Source organism: Myotis lucifugus, unplaced genomic scaffold (assembly GCF_000147115.1).
Source record: "Myotis lucifugus unplaced genomic scaffold, Myoluc2.0 scaffold_22, whole genome shotgun sequence".
NCBI lineage: Eukaryota > Metazoa > Chordata > Mammalia > Chiroptera > Vespertilionidae > Myotis > Myotis lucifugus.
Window position 1 is genome coordinate 2210791 of NW_005871070.1, and position 13153 is coordinate 2223943.

At 34.4% G+C, this 13153-nt stretch overlaps 1 protein-coding gene across 2 annotated transcripts in view; it reads right to left on the bottom strand.

Annotated features, from left to right (window-relative positions):
* MIPOL1 (mirror-image polydactyly 1) overlaps positions 1-6673 on the bottom strand; it is a 260511-nt gene extending 253838 nt beyond the window's left edge. Inside the window, exons 1-3 of one of the 2 annotated variants that reach the window (XM_023751493.1) lie at positions 6519-6652; positions 4389-4524; positions 2624-2729 (exon numbers count right to left, since the gene is read on the bottom strand). In XM_023751493.1, coding sequence (XP_023607261.1) covers positions 2624-2729; positions 4389-4520 — 238 coding nt within the window. In that variant the 5' untranslated portion in view covers positions 4521-4524; positions 6519-6652. Of the gene's footprint in view, positions 1-2623; positions 2730-4388; positions 4525-6518 lie in introns of both variants that reach the window. The other variant, XM_006085815.3, reaches the window with a different exon arrangement.
* Positions 6674-13153: the final 6480 nt, after the last annotated feature.

Sequence of the window (13153 nt, forward strand, 5' to 3'; positions counted from 1 at the left end):
TTATAAAGGCAGTATTTATTAAAATACATTCCATTTTCAAAATTGAGCTAGCAATTTTTTGGGACGCCCTGTTCATATATATTTTTTGATTATATGATAAATACAGTCTTCCCCTACTTCTTTTTCTTAATATTGTCATAAACATTTTATCATCTCATCAAACATTCCTCAGAAATTATTTTAATTACTGCATGTCTCACATAAATGCCCCTTCATTTAACCATTCCCTTATTATTCGATTGATTTTAGTTCTCTTGCTGTCATAACACTCATATGTGAATATCTTTATATATATATCTTTATACTTTATATACTGAAATGAAACAACTCCTATTTCCTTGAGTACCTGCATTTTATTAACATTTTATTTGAAATACCTATTGACATATATTTATACTTGTATCCCAGTTGCAATTTCCAATGTGCAGTTCAGGATGTTTCTGCATTTATTTTTTTAATGTGAAATATCTTGACTTTTAAAATATTTACATTTTGCTTACTTAAATGTATGTGCATATTTGTAATATACTTTACCAAACACACTTTTTATTTCAAATATAAAAATGAGCAGTGATAGAAACAAACATCCACTAATTATTTATTCTTTCATATGACACTAAATAAAACATGTAACTATAGTCCTATAATGCTCCCCTTTCTATTCAGGTACTGACATAGTTGTTTTTGTTATGGTGTTTTGCCTTCTGACCTCTCATAGGTAGAAGATAAGCTATTTACAACAGTATGTATGAGAAATTATGAAAAAGTTCATGAGTCTACCAAGGGTCAGTTAATAAATTTCTAGTAGCTTCAAACCAAAGAATTTCTTAAGCAATTCAGATTTTTTATTTCCACATATTATAATAATAATTCTCTCTAATGTCACAAGTAAAGTATCTTTACTCTTTTTTCAATAAAATAGAACTGAAACATTAAAAAGTAAAGATACATTCTAAAAATGTATACTTTAAAAACTAAGTGATTGGTCATCTTTTTTTAAAACTAGATTGCTTTGTCCAGAGAAACTATATAGCATTATTATTTTCATCAATTTAGGAGGCTATAAAAACATACTAAACATGTTTCTAAAGTTTAACATTTACTTAAAAAATATCATTAATGATAAATATTTGATTAATAAGAATCATAAGGCAATCAAATTCTTTCCATTTAATGCATATATGATTCATAGTTTAGCCAAAGGGAAACCTCAAATATATACCAATAAATATTTGAAGTATATAATTAGCTACATTATACAAAAGTTTAAAGAGTAAGTAATTTTGCTTTCTGACTCTTCCCCTCCAAGAGCGATGCAGACATATTAATTCATAATTTTCGGTCACAATTGCCTAAATCTTATTAAATATATTCTCTAAGACACATACAAAGTTAAATTATGTTGCAAGCACCTTAAAACAAATGTCCTTCTTGTAATATCTTCCTAGTAAACAGCCAAGAAACTTCCAAATTGTTCTGGATTTATATATGAGTCATTTGTTTTTAATATACTGTTAATTTTCCTTAAAATATATTACTCCCCCATTTTCCCACCCTAAAAAATCATGGTAGTTTAACAGAAAAACAATCATCTGGTATTTAGCTGGAGTATTTATTTATAGTCATTTTGTCTATATTTTCATAGTGCTATTTAATTCTACTTTGTACAGTAATATTTTGAAGACAGACTGTATCTGCTAATGTCTCTGATCATAATTTTTTTATATATGCAACTAAGGTTACAGGTAAGTGGCTTATAAAATATAATAACTTCAAACAAGTCACAAAATATAATTATTCCTTAAAATCATTCTAAATTGATATAAAAATGTTAAAATAATCTCTAAAATGCCTCTGCATGTTAATTGCTATTATTCTATGAAATTTCTCTTTCCTTAATACACTAGAACAGTATGAGGTAGAGTCACAGTGGCATATATGTGTATATAGATGAGAGATCATAACTATTGACAATCATCTGATCATATCTGTAATATACTACAGGCATATTTAAAAATGTTCTCCTCACAAAGACCTGTAAATAAAGATGGATTACAAAATATATTTAAGGGAGTCATTTATAATCTTAAACTTTGGCAATCTTTCACTTTAATCTCAGAGAAAACATTACCTCCTCCATCATCCACATTATCAGATAAAAATTTATTAATTGCACAAAATAGATTTTTAAATGAAATGTAGGTTTCCACTGGCAATGAATATATGACTATCTTCATACAAAGGAGAAGTATTTCCTGTCAAAGAGCTAAAACAATAAGTGGTATCTGAACTGCTGGTTGAAAGGTAGAGGCACTGGTAATCATTATTTCCCCTTGTTTGTTCAGGCCCTTCCAACAAAACAAACAACCTTTTTGTGATTGGATTGACATGGTGTTAACAATGCATTTAATGCCCAAATCAGTATGAATACAGGTAAAGCTCTCACTAATACCAGAGCCAGGATGTTAAAGCCACCTATTTTCTAAGCAGCCAAAAAAAAAAAAAAAGGACAGAGCTTCCCTCCTTCGGCAAATAGCTAGTATGCTAGTATTCACCAAGCCACATAATACAATAACCTTGTGCATATTTCTTAAGGCTATATGTTACAATTCATCTACCATACCTGCTGTCTTCTCGGCAATTTGAGCTTCTGTTGCTTTCTCATAGAGTTCCAACTTAAGCTTTAGTTCTCTCTGTTCTTTATCTTCTTTAGACAGTTTTTCTTGAAGCTTAAATATATTGGAAAAAAAAACACAGATTCTTATCTGACAAATTTCTCCCACAAATATAATTAAGCCCAAAGTTATATTGTTTTTTTTCTAATATAAATATATTACATTTAATTGCCTAAATACATAACTTTAGGGATTAAAAAACACACACAATATTTCAGGTTTGAAGATATTTTATAAGTAATTACCTATAATGACATAAAAACTATAAAAACATTATGATATACATTTTATTTGTGTGTGTTTATGTGTAGGCAAATAAAATTAAAGAGGGAACAATATAATTATTAAAAATATATACGGCAAAAAACAATCTGATCAATTCTATTGTCTTAAAGGCAAAGACTTGGGAGGGACTATCCTAGATAAATAATGGACAGCACAGCTTTTCAGCTTCTCTAAATATTTTTAATATTTTGCAACAAAATTAATTAGATAATAATCTTAGTATCTGAAACTGATCTCCCTTGGAGAATGCTAGCCCATCATTATCCATTTAAATTGGCACTGGCACCTGATTCATATTGGCATGTAATAAATAACTGCTAAATGAAAGTACAGAAAATATCTTCAGTTCTCATATGGTATTCCTCAAATGTTTTTTTTTTCAATTCCTCCCTCAGATTTTGTCATTTGTGCTGTTTTCCATCACATATGAGCAACATTCCTAATATGCTTTAGTTTGATTAGGTCAACAACTAGAATATGGAAATATTAAAATCAGACAAGTATGAAGAGGTTAAAGAAAACAGAGGCATACAAAAGTGAACATCCTATATAATAAAAGGCTAATATGCAAATCAACCAAACAGCAGAACAACCAGTCGCTATGACGTGCATTGACCACCAGGGGGCAGATGCTTAACATAGGAGCTGCCCTTGGGTGGTCAGTTCGCTCCCACAGTGGGAGCACTGCTCAGCCAGAAGCTAGGATCACAGCTGGCGAGCGCAGTGGTGGTGGTGGGAGCCTCTCCCACCTCTGCGGCAGCACTAAGGATATCTGAATGATGGCTCCTGGACTGTGAGAGGGTGCAGACCAAGCTGACGGACATCCCTCCACCCGCCCCCACCCCGAGTGCACAAATTTCATGCACCAGGCCTCTAGTTATTTAATAACATTATTTAATGTTCAAAGGAATGTAACTAGAAACAGAGTCAGAAAAGGTAAAACATGACATAACAAATTGGATTGGACAAAATACAGCAGTGTATGATAAGGTAAATTAAGATATTGACAAACCCTGGTACTTTAAAGTTTAATTACATATATTATTGAGGTGAAATATAGGGCAAAGATATTAATAAAAAAAGAAAAGTAGTGCATTACATTTCTCATTCTCCAAAATACTGAAATAAAGTTTTACAGCAGTGAAACCTGAGTTGACCTTTTTTTTCATGTATCTACTTGAAGTACCATAGATTTATGAAAAAGGAAGTGATATCACAGGCCAGCAAAGGCAGGCAACCAAAGAAATTGCTGTTTATAGACAATCTCTCAACTCAATCATACCCTGATGGCATGATATGGCAACAACCTAAAGCTACTGTTAAAGGATAAAAATACACAGTAAAACTGAACTGTGATGGATAGCAAAATAAGTTTAGAAAGTCAACAGCTAAAACACAGTACAATTATCAGGTTTTTCTATATGGTACCTTTTTATGGCTTGCTCTGAGAATGTCCAATTCTGTTTGAAGAAATGCAATAGTCTTGTCTTTATTTAAGTCTGAAGTAACTTGACAAGGAATCATACATTCATAGTGCAAATCATTATTTGTATGTTCCATACTGCTGTAATAAAGAAAACTATTTATTAAACAACATAAACATATAATTTCTACTATACAGGACCTATAAATTTTACCCTTCAAATGGGGAGTGACAAATTTAATTTTAACAAGAAATAGATAAAGTTACTTAATTTTAAATTTCTCTTGTTATGCACTAAGAAAACCCTATGGATGAAAAGAATAAATATATCAATTTCATAGAGGTGTTACTCTATCAACAGAGAGAGGTAACTCTGTGGAAAGCATTTAGTAACATCTATGGAGACTCATGGTTTTGTGTACTTAAAGAATTCAGGTTTTAGGGGCTGTGAGTATTAATTTAATTTGTACTTTTAGTCAGGACTAGATACTTTTTTCACTTTCCTGAAAGTGAGAACAGTAATCATAATTTTCTTTCAATTTGGTTGACAGTGTAATACTTTCATTATTAAATTTAAAACATATTAAACATGAAAACTTTTTCCTGTAATATTTAACAGTACGCAAAACATCTTTTTTTGACATTTTGCAGGCTATTTGAGAAGATGTCAATTTATTAGCGAGTAGTATAACGCAAGGGAGGGGAAAAGCAATGGGCAGTTTCAATGGCATTATATTTGTAAGCACAGGTACATCTTAGAGTCTCTCGGAAGAAAGTAAGCAGTGAGGCCTGGGACAGCCAGTGCAGCTCTACTTACCACGTGCATCTTCTGTTGCAACTGTCCTAGATATCTCACGTTCTGGCTTTGGCCCAACCTCTACTATTTATTTTTCTCATGTGGTTATAAAATGTTTGTCACCTCTTCACTCATCCCTACTCCTTCTCCCCCCAAAATATGCTCTAATCTGTACTTCAGTAAGAATATAACTCATTGCTAAGTGGCAGGAACATATTAGTATATCTACTGAATAATTTTAAAGCAAACAAAAATAGCTGTTTCCTGTGTAAAATTATGAAGACACTAGAGGCCCAATGCACAAAATTCGTGCAAGGGGCTCGGCCCTCGCAGCCGTGGCAGCTTGCCTCAGCCCTCGAAGCCCCAGCTTCATCCAGAAGGTCGTCTGGAAGGACATCCAGAAGGTCGTTCCGCTATCTGGTCTAATTAGCATATTACGCTTTTATTATTATAGATATTCTATAAAATAAAATTTTGTCTGAACTGAAAATATAATTACATCAGTCATTGAGATTTTCTAATATAGTAGTATTTTCATAATACATGACTAATTATGAAAGTACCTTAATCCCATAGATAAAAGTGACAGATGTCACAAATTCAAATCCCTTCATGGGATAGATAGGGAAGGTAAATAAGTAAAAGCTGCAGACTATAAAATAATAAAGATAAATAAAAGTATACAAGGCCTTTCTAAAAGCATTAAAATTCATTTAAATAAAAATTAATGCTAACCAATACCATATCTCTGGGCTTATTTTGTTCTGGAGGTACTAGGTTTGGGCTCTGATTTAAAAAATACCATTAATGTCAACTCAACAGTTATTTCCAGATCCATAATAAAAGATCACAGAAAATAATATTTAGCTAAAAAGAATAAGACCTCATGGCCTTTATTCAAACTCATCTTGTGCTTTTTCACTTGGCAATCTAGACCAGCGATTTTCAATCAGTGTACCACAAGAATTTTTAAAATATGTCAAATTAAAAAAAAATGACAACCAATACAACAATAGTTGTCCAATATGAATGAATCACAATTATACCTTTTTTGTCATGTTGGCAAAAATACTTTTTTTTGTGTGAGTCACAGAATTTCAGTAATTCATTTGTGTGTGCCATGAGAAGAAAAAGGTTGAAAATCGCTGATCTAGATACATCATATTGATGTAATGGAAAACAGTAGAAAACTCTGGTAGATTCCCCAAATTTTAATATACTAATGATATATCAAACTTAGCTCACACCATAAAGAAGGAAGGAAGAATGAAGTGAGGGAGGAAGACAAAAAGAGTTCTTGCAATTCTTACACTCTGGATCTAAGGCTGCTGGCACTCACTTGGATTTTTCAGAAGTGCAGTGAGATGCCTCACCACCTGGATGAGGAAAATTCCTTGACTTCTGCTCTGACAGTTGTGTGTCCTCACATGTGGCTTCATTAACTAATTCATTGCATTTCTGATGCTTGCTTCCCTTAGAATTCTCAGTCAGCTGTTTGTCTGGCTGTGTGCTTTTATTTCTTCCTGTAGTCTCATGTTCAATAAAACTTTGGGCTGTTTAAAATAAAAACACACATAATGTAAGAAACACCATAGCTACATATTAAATCATTCAAATGAATATTTTTGTGGAAATAAATGCTCTCAGAGCTTTAAACATGTACTTATTAGTCTTACTCCTATTGTGATCACATAAGCATGAACAGCGTGATTCTGCCATGAATATTTCCATTCCCACAGTGAGAGAGCATTTAGGACAGTGGTTTAAACATTGGATTCGGGTTGGAATAGCCTGAGGTGTTTCTAGAAATCCAATAGCCCAGACCCATCTTATATTAATGAAATAAAAATATCTGGGAGTGACTGGATGACTCCAGCATGCAATCAAACTTGAAAATCATTGATTTAGAGGAATTATTTTCAGATTACTTTTTCTTCCTAAACTTTAAAAACTAGGTTGCAATAAGTTAGTGATTATAGTAAACTGATATTGTGCATGGAACTCAGACTGTCTGGATCAGAATTCCAGCTTTGCCAAGTACATAATTTCGGGCAAGAAAACACACCCACACCTCAGTCTTCTTTTTAAAATGGGAACGTAATAAGTTATCTCAGTTGCTGTGAGGATTAACCGAGTTAATACATGCAAAAAACTTGGCCTAGTATCTGGCACATCTGTAAGTGTTAGCTATTATTTTTGTAACCATTATCATAATATTATAAAATGAATATTAGGATTATTTTAACTCCCATTTTATCAGATATGTGTTATACATTAGGGGATCTGTTTCATAAGGCCTTGCTATCTCATAAAAATTATTTTAAGCTGTAACTAGTAAATGATAGCTATTTCAAAAGAAATGTATTATTTTGGGGGAAGAAAATGACCTAAACACAAGGGCACAAAACAAACTCTTTCACCAGTAAATTAGATTAATAGGCACAAACACTGATTGTAAGTAGAACTTTATTATATCCACCAAAAATATTAAAAAGCAAAACTGTAAAAAGCAGGTAAGTATCATCTGCTTCTTGGTGATGCCATCTGCAACCAGCCAAATTTAAAATTCTTTTGAGGCAGAGAGAGTAGTTTTAGAATAAAAGCAAAATGGGGCATTTATAGATAAGGTACTTCTCACAAAGTATTCTTTCTTTAAGAGGAAATTTTTTGCTTGTATATGTGCTGAAATTGGAGCCAGTTAGAAACTCCACGTCGTGGACACTGTCTTATTGGTGGCTGAAGCTAGATTAGAAACCACTGTAGTAAATTACTCTTGACTTCACTTTATTTGAGGGAATGAATTGGGAAAATATGCTATCATAATTACCTACTGTAAGGTATCTATAAAATTTCAACATTATATTCTATTTTGGTTTAAAATATAACAATTGTAGGTTTTGGGAGATAATTTGTTGCTTCTTGACATTTCAAAATGCATACTTGGTTGGCTTAGATGTTCATCATGCTGTTTTTCTAGAAAAGCCTGGTATTGGTCACATGTAACCCCCAAAATCTGAATGAGAATTTTATAAATGGGCTCTCAGGAATACCACTATATTATTAACAAACCATGCTTTTCAACACTCACAGAGAACTTGTAAGTAATTCAAATGAAAGAAAATTACAAGTAGATAGTGAAAGCAATATCAAATAACAAAAAGTGTCCCCAGGGACACATCAAAAAATAACTATTAGGGCTTATACTATGCTCCAGTGTATGAGGTACAAAGATTCATCAAAAAGTAAAAGGATGTGCCAGCTATAAATCACCCCCAGTTGCTTATGCCAACACCACACCAACTGCTTCAGAATCTTAAGTCTTAACTCTCTGACCTGTTTTTGATACCAAACTTTGGATTATCTACCAATTGTCCCATATTTTTGTCTCTGTATTTTTGTGTCTAGTTTAGCATCTTTCTCCTTTCAGTTTTTCATTCCTAACCTTCTACTGTTTAGTTTACCCCATCCCTGATATCTATACTTGCTATTTGCTTACTACAATGATAACTTTACTTCAGCTTACCTAATGTCAGATTTGTGATTTGTTGATATCTTGGTAACTCACTGCCTTTACACCTGTGACCGCTATCACCTCCAAATTCAGAGGAGAGGTGGGAGCTTCCCAATAAAAGGACTCCTTGCTGGTCCCTCCTGCATAAGAGTAATTAGAACCCTTTTTACTATTATTAAAAGGAACTCAACAAGTCCTAACCCACTTCCGGATTTCAATTCTAAGTGTTTAATATTTTTTAAGAACCCTGTACTGTGTGATTTGGCTCTGATTAATTCTGGATGTTTCTACTCTTGCTCAGCATTTTAGATTCCTAACTATAACTGTTCCTCAGACATTTGGAGCCTGCTCTGCAAATCAGACTATCCATACTCTCCTATGGAGACTTTGATTTTACTTTAGAGAAAACAAGGCTGATTTATAAAATTTCCCTTTCTGTCTGCCTTTTATTCTTTTTTTTTCTTTTTACTATTTTAGCAAATATTGCTTAAATTCTTTGAATGCTCTCTATGCTTTCTTACTCTGCCATATTGCATTATTCTGTATCAGAATTCAATCATTTGTATAGAAAGTTTGACTTCTCTAATTAATTTATTAATTTAATAATTCATGGAAAACCTATAGTGTGATATGTCCTGTGATAAGTAGTAGGAAAAAAAAAGCCCTAGCCGATTTGGCTCAGTGGATAGAGCATCAGCTCACGGACCGAAGAGTCCCAGGTTCGATTCTGGTTAAGGGCACATGCCTGGGTTGCAGGCTTGGTCCAACGTGCAGGAGGCAGCCAATCAATGATTCCCTCCCTTCATTGATCTTCTATCTCTCTCTTCCTCTCCCTTCCTCTCTGAAATCAATAAAAATATATTTTAAAAAAACACAGGTAAGAAACAGACACACATACACACCCCTCCCCCATCAAGGACTCTATAATACATTGAAGAAAGCAAACTGATCTAATAATTTGAATATAATGTGATAAGGAAGGATTCCGCTAGGGATTTAGAGACCAAATACAATGGCTAAACATACTGATGCTCAACTGTGAACTCTGGGAAAACTTCACAAAGGCATTTGTTACCAAAAAAAAAAAAAAAAAACACCAACAAAAAACAAGTAGGAATATGCAAACTAATGAACTGCCAAAGGATTGGAGCTTGGAGAAATAAAGAAAAAGTAACAGACTATAAGAATAAGAAGAGAACAGGAAGAAGAGGCCCAGAACAAAAGGAATAACTTTAGGAAAAGCACAGTCATTTCTTACATGGACATGACAAGATGGTGTCGTCAGAAAGTGAAAATTTCTAAAATGAGCAACATGTAAAAACAAAGTCCAAGATGTGATTTAACTGGGAATGGGTTGATGAAATAGACTGATAGTGAAGGTACCTGGAGAGGAGGAAATCAAGGACTCAGGGTAATAAAAGCTTAACTCTGAACACACTAAAGTCATCCAGGAAAATGGCAAGAAACTGAGAAGAGAAATCAGAGTCAAATGCAAAATACTTCATGGACTGCGTAAACACACTAGGACAGACATGAGAAAGGTAATAAGAAATGATTGTGGATAACAGTCATTTCCTTTTTCCTTTTGAAATAATTTCAGCCTTATAAAAAGTTGCAAAAACAGTAAAAAGAATTTCTATATACACTACATCCATATTCCCCAAATGTTAACATTTTCCTATACTTGTTTTATTATCCGTTCTCTGTATCTATCTGCCTACCTACACATATATAATTTTTCTGAAACATTTGAGAGTAAGTTGCACTTTGACTTTTCAAGTCAGATTTTTTTTTATAATATATTTTATTGATTTTTTACAGAGAGGAAGGAAGAGGGATAGAGAGTTAGAAACATCGATGAGAGAGAAACATCGATCAGCTGCCTCCTGTACAGCCCTTACTGGGGATGTGCCCGCAACTAAGGTACATGCTCTTAACCCAGTGGTTCTCAACCTTCCTAATGCCGCAACCCTTTCATACAGTTCCTCATGTTATGGTGACCCCCAATTTCATTGTTACAAATTGAACACAATTAAAGCATAGTGATTAATCACAAAAACAATATGTAATTATGTATGTGTTTTCCAATGGTCTTAGGCGACCCCTGTGAAAGGGTCGTTCGACCCCCAAAGGGGTCGCGACCCACATGTTGAGAACCGCTGCCTTAACCGGAATCGAACCTGGGACCTGTCAGTCTGCAGACCGATGCTCTATCCACTGAGCCAAACCAGTTTAGGGCTCAAGTCAGATTTTAAGACACTATCCTGTTGCATCTTGCCAAATTTTCATCGCCTTACTCCAAGCCCAACTGAAATTCAATTTCTGAGTTAGTACCTTTTCCAACCAAGAGAAAAAAATAGCATAGAGACTCTAATTCAGTCTTCAATTATTTTTTCCTGAACTCTCCAACCCAGGATAAAGGTCTTTATGAAGTGATAATGGGATGAAGCTATTGAAGTTTTAGTTGAGCCCAGCAGGCGTGGCTCAGTGGTTGAGTGCTGACCTATGAACCAGGTGGTAAGGGTTCAATTCCCAGTCAGGACACATGTCCTGGTTGCAGGCTCCATCTCCAGTGTGGGGCGTGCAGGAGGCAACTGATCAATGATCCTCTCTCATCATTGATGTTTCTATCTCTCTTTCCCTCTCCCTTCCATCTGAAATTAATAAAAATATATTTTTAAGAAGTTTTAGTTGAGCTGTTGGTATCGCCTATCACCTGAAAAAGCATTACATATGGAAATATCCTATCTAATAATAGACAAACATGGTAATTGACCATACCTTCGCTATGCCTCCCATTGGCTAATCAACAAGATATGCAAATTAACCGCCAACAAAGATGGCGGTTAATTTGCATACATAGGCGCGAAGCAGCGGATCGAAGACTGAAGGTGGCTCCGGCCGGAGCAGCGAAGGCCTGAAGGCGGCTCCGGCTGGAGAAGACTGAAGGCGGTCCAGCCGGAGTGAAGGCGGTCCAGCCGGAGTGAAGGCCTGGGTCCCGGGTGCTGGAGGAAAACCAGTGCCGGCAGCCAGGGGAAGGGAAGGCCTAATGCACGAATCTTCTCGTGCAACAGGCCTCTAGTAAATCAATAAAATACAACAAAAAGTGAAGTTATGGCTCTGTTTTACAAACCAGTCAATTAGATAAATGTTTAAATGAACATTTTCACTTTTGATTAAAACTCTCATATGCAGGCAGACAAAAGCTTAAAGCTAAGACTATTGATTCTTCTCTCCCGCACGTTTTAAAATGGAAACTCTATAACCTCCTTTAGTAATTTGCTTCACTGTTTAATCAATGTCATTGTTAATTATTTCACCATTAAGACTATTACTCTTCAAATTTATTTCTCCAAATGGACTTAGAGAATAAATTACCAATCTCTTCTTCATAATTCATAAGCCTCTGAGATCTTTCTTTCCTCAGGGTTAAACAACAGGAAATTTTTTCATGACGATGATCAGTCCCTTTATTCATTTGCTCTTCTATGGGCACACTGTGTTACTTGGATGTAAGAATTTGATTACTTCAAATACAGTCCCCAATTTTTGCTATTACTATCTAATGCTGCCACTGCCATATAAACTTATGCTGTGACCACTTGAAAATGATGTTATGGAAGACTACTACTAGATATTCCTCACATGCACCTATAGCTCTTGCTAGAGATAATTTATCCACTTGGTCAAAATGGGCGGATTTAGTGAAGATATTTTTTGGAATCTTAATACTTAATACATGTGCCTAGATGGGCTGCTTTAAAAACCCTGTATCTCTTTAGTGACTTTCATGCTGTTTCCAATGGATCATTTTCATGATCTAACAAATCCTCTCTTTACTTCTAGAGGTACTAGTATTACCAACTATCTCAATGGTAACCTTGTTATTAAATTCTCAATTCCTTAGTCCAGAAAATTAACAGCATTATACTATTTCCTATTTTAGGAACGAAATCTTTAGAACCTCCTTTGAGTTCAATTCTCCAGACAATTATACATTAGTCAATGTTTAATATAGTCAGTTGAATTGATGCTACACAAGAAATCATGACTCATGGCCAAAAGTAACTTATTTCACAACTACTATACAGAAGTGAGGAGGTAGCTAGAATCAAACAGGGATTCTTAGAGGCTGGGAAATTCTGTTCTGTCTGGCTTTGTAAATAGTTTGTGACAAGGGGTATCTGTGTAAATGGATTTGGTGGTCCCCTGGGGGGTCAATGCTGTTTACTGAGCTGTTTCTTCAGAGTGGTTGAGTTAGAATAGTCTCTAGGGATCTACTGGGGTTTCTCAGCACAGAAACATCGCAGCTACCTGAGAACTCACTAGCAAAAAAAGAAAGGGGAAGAGAAGTACTATGGGCAAGTACATTCAAATACATAGATATCCTGCTCCTTCAGATGTTGGTGCTATCAGGGAAATTTCTGTCTAAAATGAACTATAACAGATGCAATTTGTTAATA